Genomic DNA, 19,965 nt, shown 5'->3' on the forward strand with positions numbered 1-19,965 from the left:
TGGGGGAAGAAAGGGAAAGGAAAACATCAGAGAACATCCCTCATGATAAAAGTGGGCACTTTCTTTTTCTATTAGTACACGTTTGTAGCACATAATGTTCACATTCCTTGTGTGAAGTTGCTGCATGTAAATGACACATCTTAATTCCTTCTTTCATCCTTTACCCCTTGCCTTGATCCCCCCCCTTCCTCTGTGAGAAGGATCTAGCTCCCTAGCTCCCTATATCTACCGTTCATTTTGCTCTTTATTTAGACTTTGGGCTCTAAGAGTCTTTCAGTCAGTTCGGCCCCACTGTCGCCCAGGGCCCACCTGGCCCGGAGCTGTGGTGCGCACAGCCCGCGTTGCCACGTGTCAGTGACATCAGCCCGTGCCGTCCACCAGAGCTGAGCAGCCTGAGCGTCAAATGCACCACACTGAGGGAGGAAAACAGGAAAGCCACTGAAGCCGTTAGAAATTTGGCTGAGGAAGCAGAAAGATGACTTGCAGATGAGGGAGGAGGGTGCCCAAGATTGCTGTTGCTCAAAGACAGAAATTCGTGAGGGAATCCTTCAGTGTGGCCCTGGTGCCTGGCCTACCTTACATGTGTGAGCAGGGCTGAGGCAGGGCACCTGGTCTTTTCGTCACAAGTTCCTCACTCAGAAGTGGGGTAGGAAATCAGAGAAAGAAGTTCTTTGGAACATTCCCCGTCTCCTTTTCACCCCAGGAAATACTGACTGCACTTCTGGGAGGTTCCTGTGCCACTTGGTGTGGACAGGACAGCAGACCACGAGTGCTTCGTTCACAGTCGTGGAAAGAAGCGTCAAGAAAAGGACTGGGAGCCTGACTCAGCTTGGCTTCTCTCAGAAGCAGTCCTGGAAATATTATTAGCCTTTGAGGACAAGGACACTGGCAAGCTGATGCTAAGAAGCTCTGGCAGAGAAGTGGAGAACAAGGCCAACAGGACACCAGTGATGTGGGCAGGCAAGGGGCCTACAGGTGTAAATTCGGATGTGGCCCACCCAGGGCCGGGGGAGCTGGGGCGCCCTTCACTCCAGCCTATCCTCACAGGCGGAAGCCGCTCCCCAGGGTATTAACTCCCTGGTCATCCCAAAACAAACTAAAATACCAAGTGCTCTCCTCCACCCAGGAAAAGGCCCCTGTCCAAGGCTGGCCGCAGATGCCAAGAAGATGTTGCAGGGAGAGTGCAAGGACAGGGACCCTAAGTCAGGAGCACCCACCAGAATCCGCCTTTCTGACTTTCTCCTTGCATTTAGGAGCATTAATCTGTCAACAGAAAAAGTACAAAGTCTTCTCGCCACAGGTCAGAGAAGGGGAAGGGGAAAAATTACTTCTAGAACAGCAATTCATTCCACAAGCTACTTTTCACACAACAAAAGCATCTGTGGTGTTGTTTCTGGTTATACAGTATAAATCACATATGCTTATTGTAAAATTTTCAAGCAACACATAGAAGTATGAAGTACAAAAAAAAAACACCCTAAAATAAATCATCTGTAATCATTCCAATGAGCTAACTACCCGCTGCCATTTTGATAACCCTCCTATCCCACATTTCTTTATGCAAACCTACACACATAGTTTGCCATAAATAGGGCCACAAATTGCTGCTTTTATTGTGGATACTTTCTCATCTTCCCCTTGTTCCAACTACAGAGCCCTTCCCCAGTATTCACCGTGGTTGGCTCTGCCATGACTGTGCACCATTCCTAACCACTACGAACACATTCACCACCTTGACCTTGCCCTATCTTAGTCATCTTTGTGGTCATGTTCTACAGAGTAGTTTTCAGGCCACAGAATCAGCCTGGCTGTGCAGAATGGACCTACTACAATCCTTCTTGACCTTAGCACATCCTCTCCTTCCTCCAAGGCAATCCTGAGCATTGTGCTCAGGATTCCATCCATGCCTGACTCCTAAGAGATATGTGGGAAAGAGCAGAGGCTAAACTGGCCTGCACTTCACTCTTTTAAACACTGTTTTTTTTGTTTTTGTTTTTGGTACCAGGGATCAAACTCAGGTCCTTGCACTTGCACAGCAGGTGGCGAAACCACTGAGCTAAATCCCCAGCCCTTAAAACACTGTTTTAAAAGATTTACCTTAATAAATCAGTTCCTTAGCACAAACAATCAACAAATGGGATCTCTTCTTATTAAAAGGCTTCTGCACAGCAAGAGAAACCACCAGCAGTGTGAAGAGACAACCCACAATGTGGGAAAAAAATCTTCACCTGCTCTTCCTCAGACAAAGGTCTACTATCTCGAATCTATAAAGAACTTAAAAAGATCAGACCTCCCAAATTTAAAGACCCAATCCAAAAATGAGCATCTGAAATGAACAGACATTTCTCAGACAAAGAAGTAGAAATAGCAAATAAATACATTAAAAAATGTTCAACATCACTGGTCATTCGAGAGATGCAAATGAAAACAATGCTGAGATTCCAGCTCACTCCAGAAACAATGGCTGCTATCATGACATCAACCAATAACAAATGCTGATGGGGCTGTGGGGAAAGAGGAACCCTGCTCCACTGCTGGTGGGAGTGTAGACTGGTGCAACCACTGTGGAAATCGGTATGGAGATACCTCAAAGAACTAGGACTGGAAATCCCATTTGACCCTGCTATTCCACTGCTGGGGATCTTCCCCAAAGAATTAAAAGAATCATACCACAGTGATATATGTGCACCCATGTTCATAGCAGCACAGTTTGTGATAGCTAAAACTTGGAAACAGCTCAAATGCCCATCAACTGGAGACTGGATAAAGAAAATGTGGTTTTTTTATAAAATGGAATACTACTCAGCCATAAAAAATGAGAAATTAGAGACATTTATAGCTAAGTGGATGCACATTGAGGCGATACTCTTAAGTGAAATAAATAGGACACACATGTGTAAATACCAAATAGTTTCTCTGGTGTGAGAAACTAAAAGTGTAAATAAGGACTAAATGTATAATAGGTCATGTGAAATAGGAAGAAAAGGGGAAAAGAGGAAGGAAGTGGGAGGGCTAGGGGAAAGGATAGAAGGGAATGGGATTAATATGAGAAAATGGAAAAATAGGAACAAAATCTTTGTAAATAGGGAGGAATGGAGGGGTTGAAGGGAGGGCTGGGCAAGGGTGAAAAATAAGAACCAAGAGAGACTATGCAAAGGTGCAAATTTCCAATGATGAATGTCATTATATTGTATACCTAAAATGTACCAACGATTAGAATGAATAATCGATAATGTAAAATAGGAAGAAAAGGTCCAAAGGGGTAGGGGTAGTGGGAGGGGCAGGGGAAAGGAAAGAAGGGAAAGGAAAAATGATGAGAAATGGAAAAAATGGAAATAAAGTCTTTGTAAATAGGGAAGGGTGGAGGGCGTGAAGGGAGGGCTAGGAATGGGGAAAAAATAAGAACCAAGATGCATTATGTAAAGGTACAATTCCCAATGAGAAATGTAATTGTGTTGTATACCTACAATGTACCAATAAAAGAATTTAATACAAAAAATAAATAAATGAATCAGTTCCTTTCCCCTCACTGGGACAAGATACCCAGCACCCACAACTTAAACTGGGGGAGGTTTAATTTGGCTCACAGTTCAAGGAATTCAGTACATGGTCCATGGCTCCAAAGCAAGAACATCATGGTTGAAGGGCATGGCAGAGGAAAGATGCTCACCCGGTGACAGTCAGGAAGCAGAGAGAGAGAAGAGGAGCCAGGAACGAGAATCCACCCTTCTAAGCTCCAGTTCCTAACAGCACATTCAGCTATAAACTCTTCAATGCACAAATCCACTGGTAAGCATAGTGCCCCAACAGTCCAATCACCTTCCACACATAGGAGACTTTTAAAGGAAATCTTAAATCCAAACCATACACTTGGCTTGAAATTCCCACTAGGTAAAATGAGGCATTCAGTGGCTACTTCACAAGCTATTGTGAAGACTAAATAATAACACAAACATGTAGCACTTTGCCTGGCCCAGAAGCCATACACTAGGAGAGTCAAGTTTCCTTCCCTCTTGACATTCTCCTGCCTCCCTAATGAGTTCTCTCATCTGACTCCTTTTTCTGTGCCTATAAACATATACAAATGTTTCCTTTCCTAAAAAATCCTTAGTCTCCATTTCTCCATGACTCCCAGTGGCCATACTCGCCTGTCTGGGCCTTCACTACTCAGTGACTATGGCTTCCCAAAGATTCTTATCTCCAAAACCACTGGCAAATCCATTGGTCTTCACTTAATCTTTAAGCCATCTTAATCTTTAAGGAATCAATGAGGAACTCAATTACCCAGTGATAAGCTGCTGTACTGAAAAATATGGGATGTGGAAAAAGTGCAGACAAAAACATTCTAGCTCATGAGGTCCTGGAAACCTTCTCATAGTAATGGTATCTAAGCCATGAGGAAAATGGCAACCTAGCCACAGAGGGCCTTGCATTCAAACCTCGCTAAGTCCACTGATAGCTTCCCTTCCCCTGATACTCTGAGACCTACTTCTTTTTTAATCAAGTACAAAGTTTCTGCTGCCAGAACAATGTTTCTAAAATTCCTTGCTAACCACATTAATGGTTCCTCACTATTTTCTGGACCAGCCCAGGTGATACTTAGCACAGCACTGAAGGCCCTGCCACAGTCTGGTTCCACAGAACACACCACCCATTCCCAACCTCTGCCTTGCAATCTGCACGCACCATTCTCTGAAAACTCCACCTAGAGTCTTGGCAGAGTGCGCTTCACTGAATCAACAGAAGGAGTGAAATGGGCTGCATTCTTGAGTACTTGTTTTTCCTCTGATGAAATTCAAGATTGCCAAAGCCCTGAAAATATTATGCCAACTCCTTATATTTTATCACCAGACAATGAACAGGTTCCATATTGACCACGAAGTGACAGAGTGAGTAATGAACAACTCCTGACCAGATCACCCTCTAAAGAATCACTATAAATTCTTCTTCGAGTGTCTGAGGACTACTCATTGCTTCACAAGTCACCACAAAGAGGTCAAGATATGCAAAAAGCAGCAGCATAATTTCTCTTCCCTATTTGACTTCCCATGATACTACTGACTTCACACATTGTCCCTTAATACAACTAAAGGATACTCTCTTTTATAAACATAAAATATTTCTGGAAAATTTTAAGCCACTAAGTATGTGTAAAATTTTGTGCTCATGAAAGATCCCTGGGTACTTTGTTAATTTAAGAACATAAAAATGCACCTCACTTTAAAGTATCATTTATGCAAGTAATAATTATAAATCTCTATTGAGTTTGCTTTGAAATGTTTTTAATTTTAGTTCAAATGCTCTATAAGACTCTGACTTTTCATGAATCTAAATCAATTAGTTTTTGAAAGCTCGTGGAGAGAGACAGAGACAAAGAGGCAGAGAGAGAAAGAAAACTTCAGAATAGAAGAAACTGTGAATATTAAAATGAAACAAATGAAAAGCACCTTAACTGGTTTAGTGTGCTTTCTTGTGCAAACTAGATATAAAATGCGCTCAATTTCAGAAAAGGATTTTTAAAGACTAAGAGGAGAGGAAAAAGAAATGTTATTCATTAGAATCTTGCCCCATGGAGTTGTTCTACCATCTCATTTTCAGAGCTACCCTGATTAGTTATTCCCCACTGACACTTTGTTAGGATTGTCTGGTAACAGAAGGTTTATCATACTGAGATAGGCTTCTTTTCCTTTTTTACATGGAATTTATTTCCTCATTTAATGAGACCATTTTCAAGAAAAAAATAAATTCATTCACATGTTGCCAAAAATGGAACACAGTACAGAGAAAACATGATTTAACAAAACCTCACCCTCTATTCCTAAGCAAAAGCATTTCCCTAACATCAACATCTCTGGGTGCAGCCCCTGTGAGCCATTTTAATTTATTTTCCTTTCGTACAGAACTTTGGATTCCAGTGATTTGCAGTAAGTAACACGGTGTACAAAACATTCTCCACTGTAACAGCCTTTCTCTTTTCTTTCTTCCACATTGTAAAAGAGAGAAAAATGTATAGTATTTAAAGAACTGTGTTTTATCTACATCAGTTGAGAGGAACATATGCCAAAAAGCCAAATTCAGATGCCAATTTCATGAGCAAAGTACCTCTAAAATGGGAGAGTACAGTTAAACTTGGAAGCCATCCTCAAGAATAGAAGGGTCTGGCGTGGATTAGGACCTCCAGCTACTAATGCTTCCAAAACAGATGCCCTTTGCGAGTTGACTCAAAAGATATTCCCCACATGTTGGTAACTGACTACTGAGGTTCAGCTCCACAGTTGTACGCCTTGTCTTTTTCTTTGAAAGACAGTAGTCATACCACAAAACCATTTCCACATCTCCTGCGTCTTTCAGCTCACCTGTGCAACTAGGAGAAGACACCTAATTACGTGATCAAACTTTAAGAACAATGTTGTGTATGTCTGTGGTCTCCTCAGGAAGACAACTCACTCATCAACCTCAAGACAAAAAGTCAACAAGAGTAAGCCCTCAAGCAAATAAGACACTAATCTCTTTCATCTCCTGAAAGGAAGTCTTTCCTCGAGGAGAAAACTTAATTTAACCCTTGTTATTGAAAAGTTTACTGCCCTACTTCTTCTCCATATATGTACTGATCTGATGCTGTGAAGACCTTAATGTTACATCTTTCTTCATAACCTTTAGAAATTATCTCAGTGACTAAATTCCAAATTTAAAACATGTGGATCTTGATTTTTAAAAACAAATGTATATCTCCAAGTTTTCCACAAACAATAACAAAACCTTTTATTTCTCTGGCTCATTGTATCTCTACCCTCCCCAGCTTCACAACCTCCTGGGGTGAAAGTAAGAAGAAAAGTGCTAAGTCAGTCACAAGAGCTAACTACACCTTACACATCTCCTCAGGGGCTAGGTCAGTGCTGAGCACACAGTAAGCACTTGTCATAAAAGTGTGTAATGGAGAAGAATAAATGAGACAGAGTAGGTGAAACAGGGAGAAATCATTCGTGTATTCAACAGATGCTTATCCTGTCCACTTCAGCCTAAGCACTACACCAAGCATTAGGCATATGAGAGTTAACAAGGTAGGGCTGGGGCATAGCTTAGTGGTACAGCACTTGCCTAGCGTGGACAAGGCCATGGATTCAATCCCTAGCACCACAATAAAAGAAAAGAAAATCTTAAAAGCTTGGAAAACGTTAACAAGATGGACACAATCTCAGCTCTCAAGTAAATGCAAATCTGAAAGAGAAGATGAACATTAAACAAATAACTGTGGTAAGTAGCAAAACTGAGAAATGCAGCTTCTATAAAGCATAAAGAGATCCCTACTGGATTAGTCCACTAATTGGTTTATCAGAGTTTTGGGTATGCATGGTACCACCCAAAATGCTTGTAGCCTCAATGGGATAAAAGGGAAAGAGAGGCTTGCTGCTGCTTGCTGCTGCCTGCCTACACTGCCATGGACTGTTTCTCCTCTGTGATGCCATGCTATCCTGCCTTGGAGCCAGTTGAGTAGGGACTGAAACCTCCACAAACTGAGTTGAAATAAAATTTCCTCCTTTAACTTGTGGGTTTTGGATATTTCCTCTTAGCAATGAGAAAGTAACTAAGAAAAAGGGTATGGGAGAAAGACTGAATTCAACTTGAACACGCTCAGTTTCATAGGTCCATGATTTAGAGAAGCAGAGATGATGAATATAAAGTCTGCAGCTCAGCCAAATATTTGGAGATGTTAACTAGGAATTCATCAGTAGAGAGGTGGATGCTGAAGCTATAAGAGGGCAAGAGATCAAGAGAGGAAAGAAGAAAAGAAAGAAAAACAGAAGGCCAGGGCCAACAGCTTGAAGAACCCGACATGTAGGGAGCCATGCAGATTTGGTGGCAGCTCTGAGGGACCAGATCTATTTCCAACATGAAACATGGGCTAAGAGCACTTTGGAAGTCAGTCAGCCCCAGCTGGGTAATGTGAGTTTGAGAGGAATAAAAAGATGAAACTGTTACTCAAGAGAAAATCGATTTCAAGCTGTGGTTGGTGAAGGTTGGGAAGTGAAGTCCATCAGCTAAGTAGGAAAGTGATCAAAAGAAGGTAGAAGAAAGTGCAGCAGTGCTCCTGACCCGGAATCTATTTCTCAGCCTCCAGCTTTAGTTTTCTCCAACTTCCTACTCCTGTCATGTGCCACTCTGGATCTGCCGTGACATTTAATGTCTGTGTGCCATTTCAGAGCATACGCTGACCACTTGATCACCCACTGACCACTGCCTATTCGGTATCCTCCTAACTTAACTCTCTGCTCCCTCTACCTATATGTCCTGAACCCTTGTAAACATCTTCATGCTGTTAGGTACACAACACTACTCCATGAGTACATCCTAAATAAATTATGACTTGACTGGCAAGGGTCTTCTAAGTGTGCAACAGAGAACTGCCAAGACCCCTTCTCTGGATTTCCCTACCAGGTGTGAAGACAATTTCTTTCTGGAGTCAGGGGAGTGAACCATATCTGTATTTCTGGATTGACCAGCAATAGCCCAGTACAAAAATCATGCCTCCGAAGAGACCAAGGCAGTGAAGCCGCCAAGATTTTTGTTGGACAAACAAGACCAGCTGTTGTCAATCCCGTCAGTTGCCCCCAACTGTCTTTCTCCACCTGTAGACTTGACCTATGGCCTGTGCTTCACAGATATAAACTGTACTCTTCTCCTTAGTGCCACTGTACAAGACTCAACTGAGAAGTCCATATAACTTCCAAAGAGCCGGGGGGCGGGAGCGGGGGGGCAGAGGACATATCCACACATCTATGGGTTTACCTGTTTCCCATCTTCAGAATCAGTTTACTTTGTACCCAAAGACCTTCCATGGGAATGTTGCTAACAGAATGTTGCCTTAAAATATGGGGGAAACTACAAACTAAGACAGAATAAGCAGAAGAAAGGACAAGAAAAAGCTACTTCCCATTTCCTGAGTTGCCATATTCGTACCTTTGCAGCCAGCCGACACTCCATTACCCGGATGTTGAAGTGGGAAGTCGCTGCCTTGTTCATTTCCACACAGCTGTTGGCAATCACAAACACTGCTCCACTGGGAAGCCTCACATCAGTTGCCCGGAGAGGACTAAATTCTATGAACTTGGCCTATTGGAAGACAAATGACAGATGAGATATGATTTGTAAAGATCTGAGAAATGTTCAAGCATTTATGCACTTATTTACCTTAACAAAATCTTCCTTCAAAATGCATTCATTCATTTAAATATTAAGTATGGCATCCAGGCACTGGAGATAGAATAATAACCAAGACACACAGCATCCTGCCCTCACAGAGCCTACAATCTGGTGTGAAAGACAGTAGACAGACAAATACAGCTCCAAGTTGTAAGTGTTGCGGTGGTAGAACAGGACAGGATGCTGAACAGAAACTTAGTTGAAGCACCTGATCAGATACAGCCTAGTAAGATCTCCTTTGAAAAAGGGAAATATGACCTGAATCCTAAAGGATAAGCGAGAATAGGGTTGACACAGGTTTTCTTTTCTCAAATAGGGTGTGGAGAAGAAGAAAGAGCATATGTGTGTCCACAGGCCACAATGTAGGGTGTTAATAGAGGTTTGACTATGGAATGAGGCTAGAGTTGGGCACCTGGGGAGGAAGTGGCAAGGGGCTGGGCTGGAGGGGTAAGCTGGGATAAGTGGAAAAGGTCTGCAGATCCAAGGAATGTGGGTGCGGTTCAGTCTCTACCCCTAGTTTACATGACCATCCAGACGCTTGCCATCATGCTTGTTTGTCAAGTCCAGTTCAAACACCCGGAGATTTTCCTTAGTATTAAACCATACACCCTTAGGCCTCAGGTCTTTGGCTCAAGGGAATCAACGACAAATATGCCTAATAAGAAGAAGCCCAGGTGTTCTTGGACTCCAATAGCCAAGTCTGTAGGAATGTGATGAAAAACTAAGAAAAGATCTTAAATAAATGTCTGTTTCTATTTTAGAAATGGGCAGTTTATGGGCAACAACCAAAACCTCTGCTCTGCCAAGAGGAGTTGGTGGCCAAAGGGAAGTGGTATCCAGCAAAAGAATTCACTCGTGGCTTACTGTGAACATTCTTTTTCCCACCACTGAAGCCCAAAAAATGTTGACAGAGAAAAATAATACCAAAGAGTAAATTATAAAATGAGGGGTTATGAATATACGTGGTAAGAGAGCTGACATTTGGGGTTAAACCCAACATGAGAGTATGAAAATGCCATGAGATAAAGTGATTGAGGATATGAGCAAGAAAGGAGGTCTCTATAACTAGGGAATGGAGAAATCTTAACAGTGAAGGCAGGAGAAAAAGAACTAGACACAGGAGAAAAAATAAACAAGGTATAATAGTGATCGCCTTGACTTACAAAGCAGTTGGGAAACAACATCCTACAACAGAGGTTATAACCACCATGCTGGGGATCCCAGAGCCTTCCCCTCCATGAGAACTGCACCCAGCGTCATTTCCAAACAGCTCTATGCCACCTACAGTTCCTTCTTCTGCAAGAAAGGATATGGACTGGTCCATGCCTCCTCCTTCGGTACCAACATAACGCTCGCTCTTGGCACAGATTTCTGCAAGCTCCACCTGAAAAGGGAAAAACTGATTTGTATTGTGAATGTCATCATAATCTATTCCTCATCTACCTCATTCCAGATATGACAAATAGGTCTGAATTCCAGGGACAATTCTATCAATTAATTGCAACTACCTATCAATCAGTTGCCATGTGTTAACAGGACTGCAGAGGTCTATAGAGCCAAATAGGAAAACATGCCAAGATCAGTTAAAAGGTCTTCGACAGGTATGGAATGAGATACTGACTATGCATGCTGTTTCTGACACCAGTAAAAGACTCCAGAGGCCGGGCAGTTTCTCTCATCTTTCTCTACTCCATCTCTCTCTAAACTGGTATCATTCATTTCTGCCTCAGCCTCCTTTGTTTCCCAACCCTGGACAAGTTCACAGTCTTCCCAAAGCCAAAGCGTGTTTCCAGTCCAAAAGTGACGTGACTCTCTGACATCTCCGTTAAATGTAAGAACAGAACTTCTCACCAGACACATCTTCCTCCGGCTAAGAGGAAAAGGCCCAACAGATGAACACAGTTCTAATCCAAACTGAAGACCTCAAAATATCTGTCCAAGAATCTTCAATGGCTCCCTATGGACAAATAATTTCAAACTCCTCAACCTGCATTTCAAAACCTTCCAAACTCTGGCATATGAAATGGTCTTATCTATCTACTCTTCCAGGTAGATATGTCTTCTTGATCATCTCAGACTCATTTATATAACCTGGTGTTGCTTCCTGTCCTCTTCTATGTAAGTCCTATTGCCACTCAATAGCTGGCTTACTGACCCCATGATACAGGCAAGTCACTGGGCTGCCACTCAATTCTTCCTTCATCCCGCAGTCTCCTACCATGGCATCTACTTTCTCTGAACCCCTACAACACTTGTAGTTAGTATCATCTATTTTGATTATTCATCCACGCACTCTTCATTCATTCTTCCAAGACTCTGAAGTTCTGAAACACTCACATAGTTTAGTCATCTCCTGCCTTGTTGGTTGGCAGTGCCTAATACCCACTTAGCATGGTACACGAGGTCTTTAATGACTTGGCCCTGGCTCTCCCACCGCTGGTCCCATAAACCTAAGCACCAGCTACAGGGAATGCTGAACAAATACTGCCAATCTTCCTCACCTCCCACTGCCTTTACAAGAACAATGTTCTGCCCTCCTCCACACCACTCGCACTAGTCAACAATGCAAGAACCACCTCCCTCTGCAACTCACACCACCACCCAAACTCATACCTGCCATATTACTCCTCCTCCACACGCCCTATTTATAATTGTCACCCTTTTTGAACCATGCTTCAAGTGTGGGTTTATCTGTCTCTTATTCTATCAAGCTCTAAGACCCCATGAAGCTCCTTGGCCGGAGCCCACTTACCCTCTGTAAGCTGACCCACAGTGTTTATTATTGTTCTTTGTGTCATGTCTCCATCCCATCTGTTTCCTCCAGAAAACTGAGTCCTTAAACCACAGATAAAGGACCCATTTGTGCCACCCTCTTCACACCAATGCCAAGCATGTAGTAAATACTCAATAAACACCCACTGTCCCCATTTGCTGAGAATAGCTTCCCGATACTTCAGGTGTCATATTTCTTGCTGGCCATGTGAATTCACTAACATTAACTTTGTCTTGTGATGTGAAGTAAACTTGGGATTGTGACATAAGGGGCACTGGACATGGCCCTGTGACCTGTCTGTAATAGGCACATTAAAAATAAATTAGTAACCAAAAGGTCAAAACCCTTGAATTTAAAATAAAGAGAAACAACACAGCCAGATGAAGCAGACCTGGCGCCCACCTAACTGTGACCCTGGGCCAGTGTGGAAAGACCACAGCCACACGGCCAGGTATGTGCCAAGAATGCTGAGTACCTCCTCTGAGCCTCCAAGACACCCGCTTATTGTCATTCTGCAGAGGAGGATGGTGAGGTGTAGACACAGGAAACGGAAGTGCAGGAGGCGGGACCTGAACTCGACCCATTAGACTCTAAGCCGGTGTTCTTCTCAGGCTGAACTCCATTACTTCCTCCAAAAGGGAGACAATGTAACCCATTTTTCACTCCATCAAAGGGGTGTGAGAAGACAAATGAGAATCACCCACACTTACATATTCTCCAGTTTAAGAATTAAAAAATAAGAACATTGAGGATTTTATGCTTATTAATTACTTTTTTTACAAAAAACACTCTTCATATGTGGTAACAATTGCGTACAATAACAGAAATAAGATGTTCATTTATCAAGACTATTTATCTGGACTGAATTCAGAGTGATCCCTTAAAGTCTCCCACAGCGTGGTGTCAAGGACAACTCATAAGAAGGAGGGAAGGAGGGAAGGAAGGAAGGAAGGAAGGAAGGAAGGAAGGAAGGAAGGAAGGAAGGAAGGAAGGATATCTCTAAACCTTGCTGTTACCTCTTATGCTGAATTCTGACACATCCACCCCTAACTGGACAGACAGACTCCAACAGCTCTACACGGTGCGGCTCACTGGTAAAGCATTTGCCTAGCATGCATGAGGGCCTGGGTTCAATCCCCAGAACTGGAAGAAGAAAGGGGGTGGGGACAGCTTTACATGGAGAGAACACAAAGAAAGTGAAAGATAAAAGAAAGGATGAGCCCATCTGCAGCCCCCAGAATGCTTTAGGAATTTTGAAGTAAAACCAGTACCAGATGTCTCCCCGCCCTCAGTTCAAGCCCTAACTCTCCTGCCTACCACTCTGTGGCCTTAGACAGATTGCTGCACTGTTTCGAGTTTTCATCTCTTCATGTACTATTAACACTAGTAATAGTACTAATAATGTGATTTAGTGCGTATTTCCCATCTGCTAGGTACTGTTTCAACTGCTTTCCCTGAATTATTTACTTTACATACAACTCTCTATAAAACAGGGCTCTCTCGGCTTTACAGATGAGGAATCTGATTCGGTTTTTAGATGAGACAAAGCTAGTAATTATACAGGTAAAATTCACACTCAAATTATCACACTGTATTACTATTCATCCACAACATGGGGGGAAATACCCACCTCCCAAGCCACAGAATTACTGTGATAATTCAAAGAATTAAAAACACTTCAAATGGGAGCAACTCACAGTGCTCTGAAGCACTATATGATTGTTAATTATTTTTACAAATGAATAGGAAATTATTTCAGAAAGCAGCTAAGTCTCTGGCCCAAAGTAATTATAATTATTCTGTAATATAGGACCATTTTTAAGTCTTTAGGGCAAGACAGAACTTAAGATTCTAGATGCACCTAGAGGGGCCAGTTCACCAAGGGAATAAGGAACCGTGAAGCAAAGAGAAAAGCGTGTGCCCCCTTTACAGACTTTCAGCCCAACCAAGGGACAGGGACGTCCCTCCCTCTAAACCAAGCCTGCCTGGAGTGAGAACTCCAACTGCAAGCCACCAACTGCCCTTCCCCTGACCTTCACCCCACTCCCAAAGGCAGGAAGCTCAGATGGTTAAGAGATGGGAAGAAACTAGAAACAAAAGTGGAGAAAAAAGTCTCCAACCCTATGTGAGGAAAACATGCTTTGGAGAGTCATCAGAAATCAGACCCACAGCCTAGGGCAGAGATGGCACAACTTGAACTCAGAGCACTGTTCATGGAGCGGCCCATGCAGTAGAGGATGGTGAGCAGAGAGGACGCCTGCTACCCTGGCAGATGGGAGCCGACACAGGGCCTGCCCATGCCTCTTCTGTCCCTGGGGGACCCTGGAAACGGAGCCCTAAGATATCCTCTGAGTCAGACAGTCACTGGCAAAGGCAGAGTCAGCACCCCTCGAGTCTTAGATTAGGCAAAATCTCAGCGGATGCCCCGAGTAAGAGGAGCTGCCAAAACTCATGAAGGACGTGTGCGGAGACGCGGCCCTTGGGACGCTGACCACAGGAAAGGCAGAGCGATCAGGGACCCCAAGGACAGTCATCGTACCCGGCACTGCGGAGCGGGGGCGCTTCTCCTCCTCCGCTCCCCCCAACACGCGCACGCACACGCACGCACGCGCACACACAACAACTAAAAAGGTGTTTAGGGTGCCGGGAATTTGGCTCAGTGGTTCCGGCGCCTGCCTCGCAAGCGCAAGGTCCCGAGTCCGATCCCCCGTAACAAAAAAAAAGGTGTTTAAGCCCTTTCCGTGTTGTTCTGTTTTCTTTTCTTTTCATTTTGTTTCTTTTCTGGCAGTGTTGTGGATGGAACCCGGGGGTGCTCTATGCAGCAACCGAGCTACATCCCACCTTTTTTTTTTTTTTTGAGACAGGTTCATTAAGCTGTCCGGGCTGTAGCCCTGAGCTTGTGATCCTCTTGCTTCAGCCTCCCATGTAGCTGGGATTACAGGCTGGCGCTGCCGCCCAGCTCAGCGACGTGTTTTGTTCTGCATGTACACCAAGCACACCAAGGCAGGCGCCCAGCCACCACCAAGCTAGCCTGGCTCGCTCGCACGCGCGCTCTCTCTCTCTCCCCCTCTCCCTCTCTCTCTTCTTCCAAAATACTAATCTGACAATCATCAGCGAAGACACTATGACTACATGAGAAACTGTGCCGGTGTCTGTGGGCAGCCAACAGTGTTTCTTCTGACTTCCACCCACCAGGCAGTTAGGAGAGACCTGACATTGTCCACGGACCTCCTTTAGCTACTGAAGATATTTAACGAGTGAGTCTCCCCCAGCAGCCTGCAAAGGAACCACAAGCCACAGGGATCCCCACGTTAAACTGCTCCCCCATTTGCCGGATGCTGAGCCTCCGGGTAAAAGGAGACATAGCAGAGTTAGATGTAGCAGTCACTGAACAGGTCTGAAGACCCATGCATGGGCTGCCTAGCTAAGCCTGAATATTTATACAAACAGTAACAATAAAGACTCGAGGTATTAACACCTCGAGTTCACCTGTGTCTAGCAGTGTTCCGATGAGACTGTCAAAAGGAGAACTACACAGGAAGGAAGATGCACCTCTTCAAGTGAGTGAACCGGGCCTGTGGGAACCCTAACTACACAGACCACGGCTGAGACAGAACCAGGCCGCCCCTGCCGGCCACTCCAAGTGCGAGTGGCGAGAAACAGCCCTGTTCGTTCATTTCACTGCAGCATGCCAATCTTTTCAATCGGGTCCTGTGCCTAGGTAAACAGACCAGCCTCTGCCCTCAAGGAGCTCATGATGCTATTGTCCTCGAGTGAACGAGTCTTCAAAAGGAAACTGCTGTGCAAGACAGCTTCTGTCTGCCACTGCAGGGCTGTGCGCCACCTACCTGTCCCCTGCTGCCCACCCCCCCACAGGATGAACCACATCCTAACACTCCTGCACACTCTGCTTCCATGGGGCTCCCCAAAAGGGGGTCCCTGGGAGGAACTGGGGCGGGAGAGGGGTGGGCCCGGGATACTCCTGCCAAGGGCAGTTCACTCTCAGGGTGACATGATGCAGCTTCTGCCAGGCCTGGATCCCAGTACCCGCCGGGCCATTGTGGTTGAGCGTGCTGTTTGTCTGCTGATTAGGCTGGGTATATTTGGGGAAGGTGAAAGGTTAATGGCACTTGTGACTTTTCTCCCCTGGAAATATTTCCTCTATATCCTCCTCCTACAGCCCTTCTCCACCCTACCTTCCAAAATGCCTGCCTGCCCTGTAGGTGGGGCTGCTTTCAAGTTCCTCTTGGAATCGGCCCACCCGTGAGCGAGCTTCCAGCCAGGCTGGTCCCAAGGTGAATCTAAAGGAGACCAAAGCAGACTCACTTTGTTTGGCAACATAGCCGATGACTGAGCTCCAACTTGCAGATGCTTTGGAGAAAAATTATTATTATTATAAAAAGTCTGCCTCATTTAAAAAAGAGAGAGAGACTATTATTTCTGCTTCATACCTCTAATTCAAAGAGATGTAACTCAAAGGAACTAGGAACATTTACTTTTTTTGCTTCAAGGGAAAGTTGTCTAAGGACGACGGCAGCCAATTTCCAAAGTAAGCACAGCAGATACACCCTGATGGTTAAGGCTGAAAAGTTCCAGGAAGGAGATTAGTACAGGAAAGAAAGGAAGGGGTTCAAATAGAAAACTAGAAAGGAACTAGAGAGAAATGGGGGGTTCCTCAAAACTCACTCTGAAAACCTTGCTAAAATCTAGAACCGCGAAGAAGCCCATCTTCAGCCCTTGCGAGTGACAACATCACAGAGGACAAAGTGGACCCTCTGTCTGCGAACCCTGGGGAGAGCAGGGTCCAGTAAGCCCGGGGAGACACGGCCTCCAGCACTCTCCAAGCTGCTCAATCAGGGCAGAAGCGCCTTCCACACTCAACACGCAAGAGGCAGATGCCACACGTCAGGCACAACCTGCAGCCTCTGGGGACAGACCCAGGACCCAAGAGGAGACCTTTGGCACCAAGGCACGATGCAGCATTGCCCATGGAATCTTTGGGGCTGCAGACACAAGGAGACCCTGAGGAGACACTCAGCTCAGGCTTCTCCGATGCCACAGTCGCTGCCTCTCCTGGGTGAGGAGGGACCTTGCTGGTACCTGATACCTCTCAGCTTTCTCGAAATGATGTACAAGCGTGTGTGGCAGAACTGTGACCACACCGACATGAATCTAATAGGACAGAGGACATACACGCTGCTGCCCCTCCTATGGTCTCCCTGAAGCGTCACCTCACCTGAGATGGGTTAGAGGTCACCATCTCGGCCCCGCCCACACCTGCTGGTCCTGACCTGTAGCTGAACAAGAGCCCCAGGCACCGAGCGTGCACAAGAAGCTGAAACACTCTAAGCTATTTCTTGCACTGAGTCTTTCTTGATAAATTAAGCAGACAGGAAAGAATCATATGGGGAAAAAGAGAAGGAAGCTAACAAACGTCAAATACCTTTTAAGGGCAGACGTGCTGTCTTATTTGCTCTCAGAAGCAACCCTGAAATGCCAACACTGTAATTGCTATTGCGTTGAGAAGGAAACTGAGGCTCAAAAAGCTCAATAAACTAAGCTAAGACTCAAAGCCACCCTGGCTCCAAAGTCCCCGAGGTGGCCTTGTGGCTCTGCTTCATGGGACAGAGGTTGTGCCAGGCTCTGGGCCTAGTGAGCTGCTGGTCCATCATTTGTGCACGTGCAGATGCAACCTCCTTTGCAGCAGTAGGAGCGAGGAAGCAGTCGTTTCTGAGTCATCACAGCCTTATCTTCTCCTCAGCTTAAATAAAAGAAAAACCCATCTCTCTGAATGGTTGGGAACTGGGAGATCTTTCCCATTTTCCATCTTCAAACACAAGCCTCAACTTGTCCTTCCCAAAGAGCCCGATGCTCGTCACTGGCCCACAACCCAAGGCTATCACAGTATGAGGCTGACGTCTGTGGCTTAGTAACAATCACAGCAAGCCAAGCGTGGTGGCACACGCCTGTGATCCCAGCACTCCGGGAGGCTGAGGCAGGAGGATTGTAAATCAAGCCCAGCCTGGCAGCTTAGCAATTTAGTAAGACCTGTCTCAAAATAAAAAGCAAAGGGTTGGGGATGTGGCTCAGTGCAAAGGCCCTGGGGTTCAATCTTCAGTGCAGCAAAATAATAATAATAATAACAACAATAGCAGTTTATACATTGCCCTAGATATTATTCTAAGCACTTTTCATGTATTACAATTTCAAATTCATGAGAGAGGTTTTTGATTACTGAATGGACTTTAGCAGCTTGGCCCTATGTTTTTAAGCACCATACTATCCATGTACTCCTAACAGGGAGGGGCTTCAGGGCTGGACCAGGAACCAAAATTCAGGAGGCCCCAAAGCCTCCCCTTCTTACTTGTCTCTCACTAGCACAAGTAACTGAATCCCTTTCAGTGTTCAAATTCTAAAGGAAAAAAAGAGGGGTTCATGGGAGGGAAGCAGACACACATACCAAGTTAACTTATCGGGAAGAGGGAGAGAGAAGCGCCCAAAATAAAAAGTGCTTGTGGGAAGAAAGCAGGAGACAGAAACCTGGCCAGAAGGATGGAATCAGACAGGAATACAACCCGAGTCACTGCTGCTAAATACCAGCGGGGCCTCCAACGCCTGCGGTAAAGGCTGCTGTCGCTTCCTTGGCTGGCGGGTCTCTTATTTTTGCTCTGACCTTCTGAAAACGCTAAGTAATGATGACAATAATGGATGGGTGGCAGGCCTACTCTCTGCGGTTTGGCCAGGCCATCTTGGAACTGCCCGCCCGTGCCCATGGGGCCCTCCCACCCCGGGGGGCAGGGGCTCCAACCTAACTGTGTTTGGGGCAGCCCTGTCCCAGCTCATACTTCAGAACCAAACTGCTGGCATCTGACTGTCACCCAACTTGGACCCTCTGGAAGAAGGTAGAAATGAGGGCATTCAGCAACTAATCATTGTGTTCCCCCAGCATAGCAATAATTCCCATTAACACCTGGTAACTTTCCTAGTATGGACCTGGTAATACAGATACAGTACAGACACAAAGCAAAGAGAAAACACAAGTCATCATCAAACACATAACTCAGTAGACATGTCTGTCTAGGGGAAAGAGTCCATGTAACAGCCAGTTCACAGCCAGTTCAGAGACGTTGACAAGAAGTAGGAGAATCTTTAGGATCAGGAAATGGCAACAGTGTTCAAAGAGTTGATGCAGGAAACCAGTTGGTTTTACTGAGCTGTGTGCAAATGTCATAGCCAGAACATCTCCTGCAGGTCACTGTTAGACACAGTGGTGTGAAATTGGTTTCCGGGTGGCTGCATGGGTTATGTTCCTTCCTGCTATGGTTGGTCCCCATCAGAACTCCTGATGAGGCTTGGTCCCCAGTGTAAGCGTACTGAGTTGGTAAGACCTTGAAGAGAAAGGCATTCACAGTTGTGAGGGACTCCCCATTTTGAACTCTTTAGCATCCAGAACCATGTGCTAAATAAACCTCTTGTCTTTACATAGTATTTAGTCTCTGATATTCTGGTATAGCAAAGGAAAGCATACCAAGTCAATTATGTCTGTTCTCTAAAGAATCCACGTGAGAAACTTACTCTAAAGTTAGCACGCTGGGATATTATCTCTTCCAAAGAACTGAAATGATTCCTCGGTTTTGATAATGAGACCTATGTAACTTTGCATGTTTCCCTTTTTAAACTGGCTTCCAGGAACCTCAGTAAACAGGATTAAACAAAACTGTTATGTTAAGTGATTAGTAGTATATTTTCATTCCTCTTTCCTTGGCCTTGGTTTTCTACTTCTAATTTATTAAGTTTATTAAGTATATATTTTTGATTGCATAATTCCGAGACTTTTCTCTAAAGAAAGATGAGAAGCTGGTACAAGTAAAAGGAAAAACTTGAGACACAACAGGCATGAGGTGAAGTCATGTTGACAGAGGTGATGATGGAGGTAAGTGTGGTGGCGCACGCCTGTGATCCCAGATTCTCGGAGGCTGAGGCAGGAGGAG

The 19,965-nt window shown here is 44.8% G+C and overlaps 1 protein-coding gene across 4 annotated transcripts in view; it reads right to left on the bottom strand.

Moving 5' to 3' along the window:
• Positions 1 to 19,965, bottom strand: part of Galk2 (galactokinase 2) — a 105,264-nt gene that overhangs the window by 34,308 nt on the left and 50,991 nt on the right. For all 4 annotated transcript variants that reach the window (XM_087180968.1, XM_004835432.3, XM_087180964.1 and 1 more), the window contains 2 exons: positions 10,487 to 10,585; positions 8,959 to 9,111 (listed from right to left, as the gene is read on the bottom strand). In XM_087180968.1, coding sequence (XP_087037094.1) covers positions 8,959 to 9,111; positions 10,487 to 10,585 — 252 coding nt within the window. The remainder of the gene's footprint in view (positions 1 to 8,958; positions 9,112 to 10,486; positions 10,586 to 19,965) is intronic.

This window comes from Heterocephalus glaber, unplaced genomic scaffold, assembly GCF_053883595.1.
Source record: "Heterocephalus glaber isolate CG9 unplaced genomic scaffold, H.glaber_assembly_v1.0 deba00000122, whole genome shotgun sequence".
NCBI lineage: Eukaryota > Metazoa > Chordata > Mammalia > Rodentia > Bathyergidae > Heterocephalus > Heterocephalus glaber.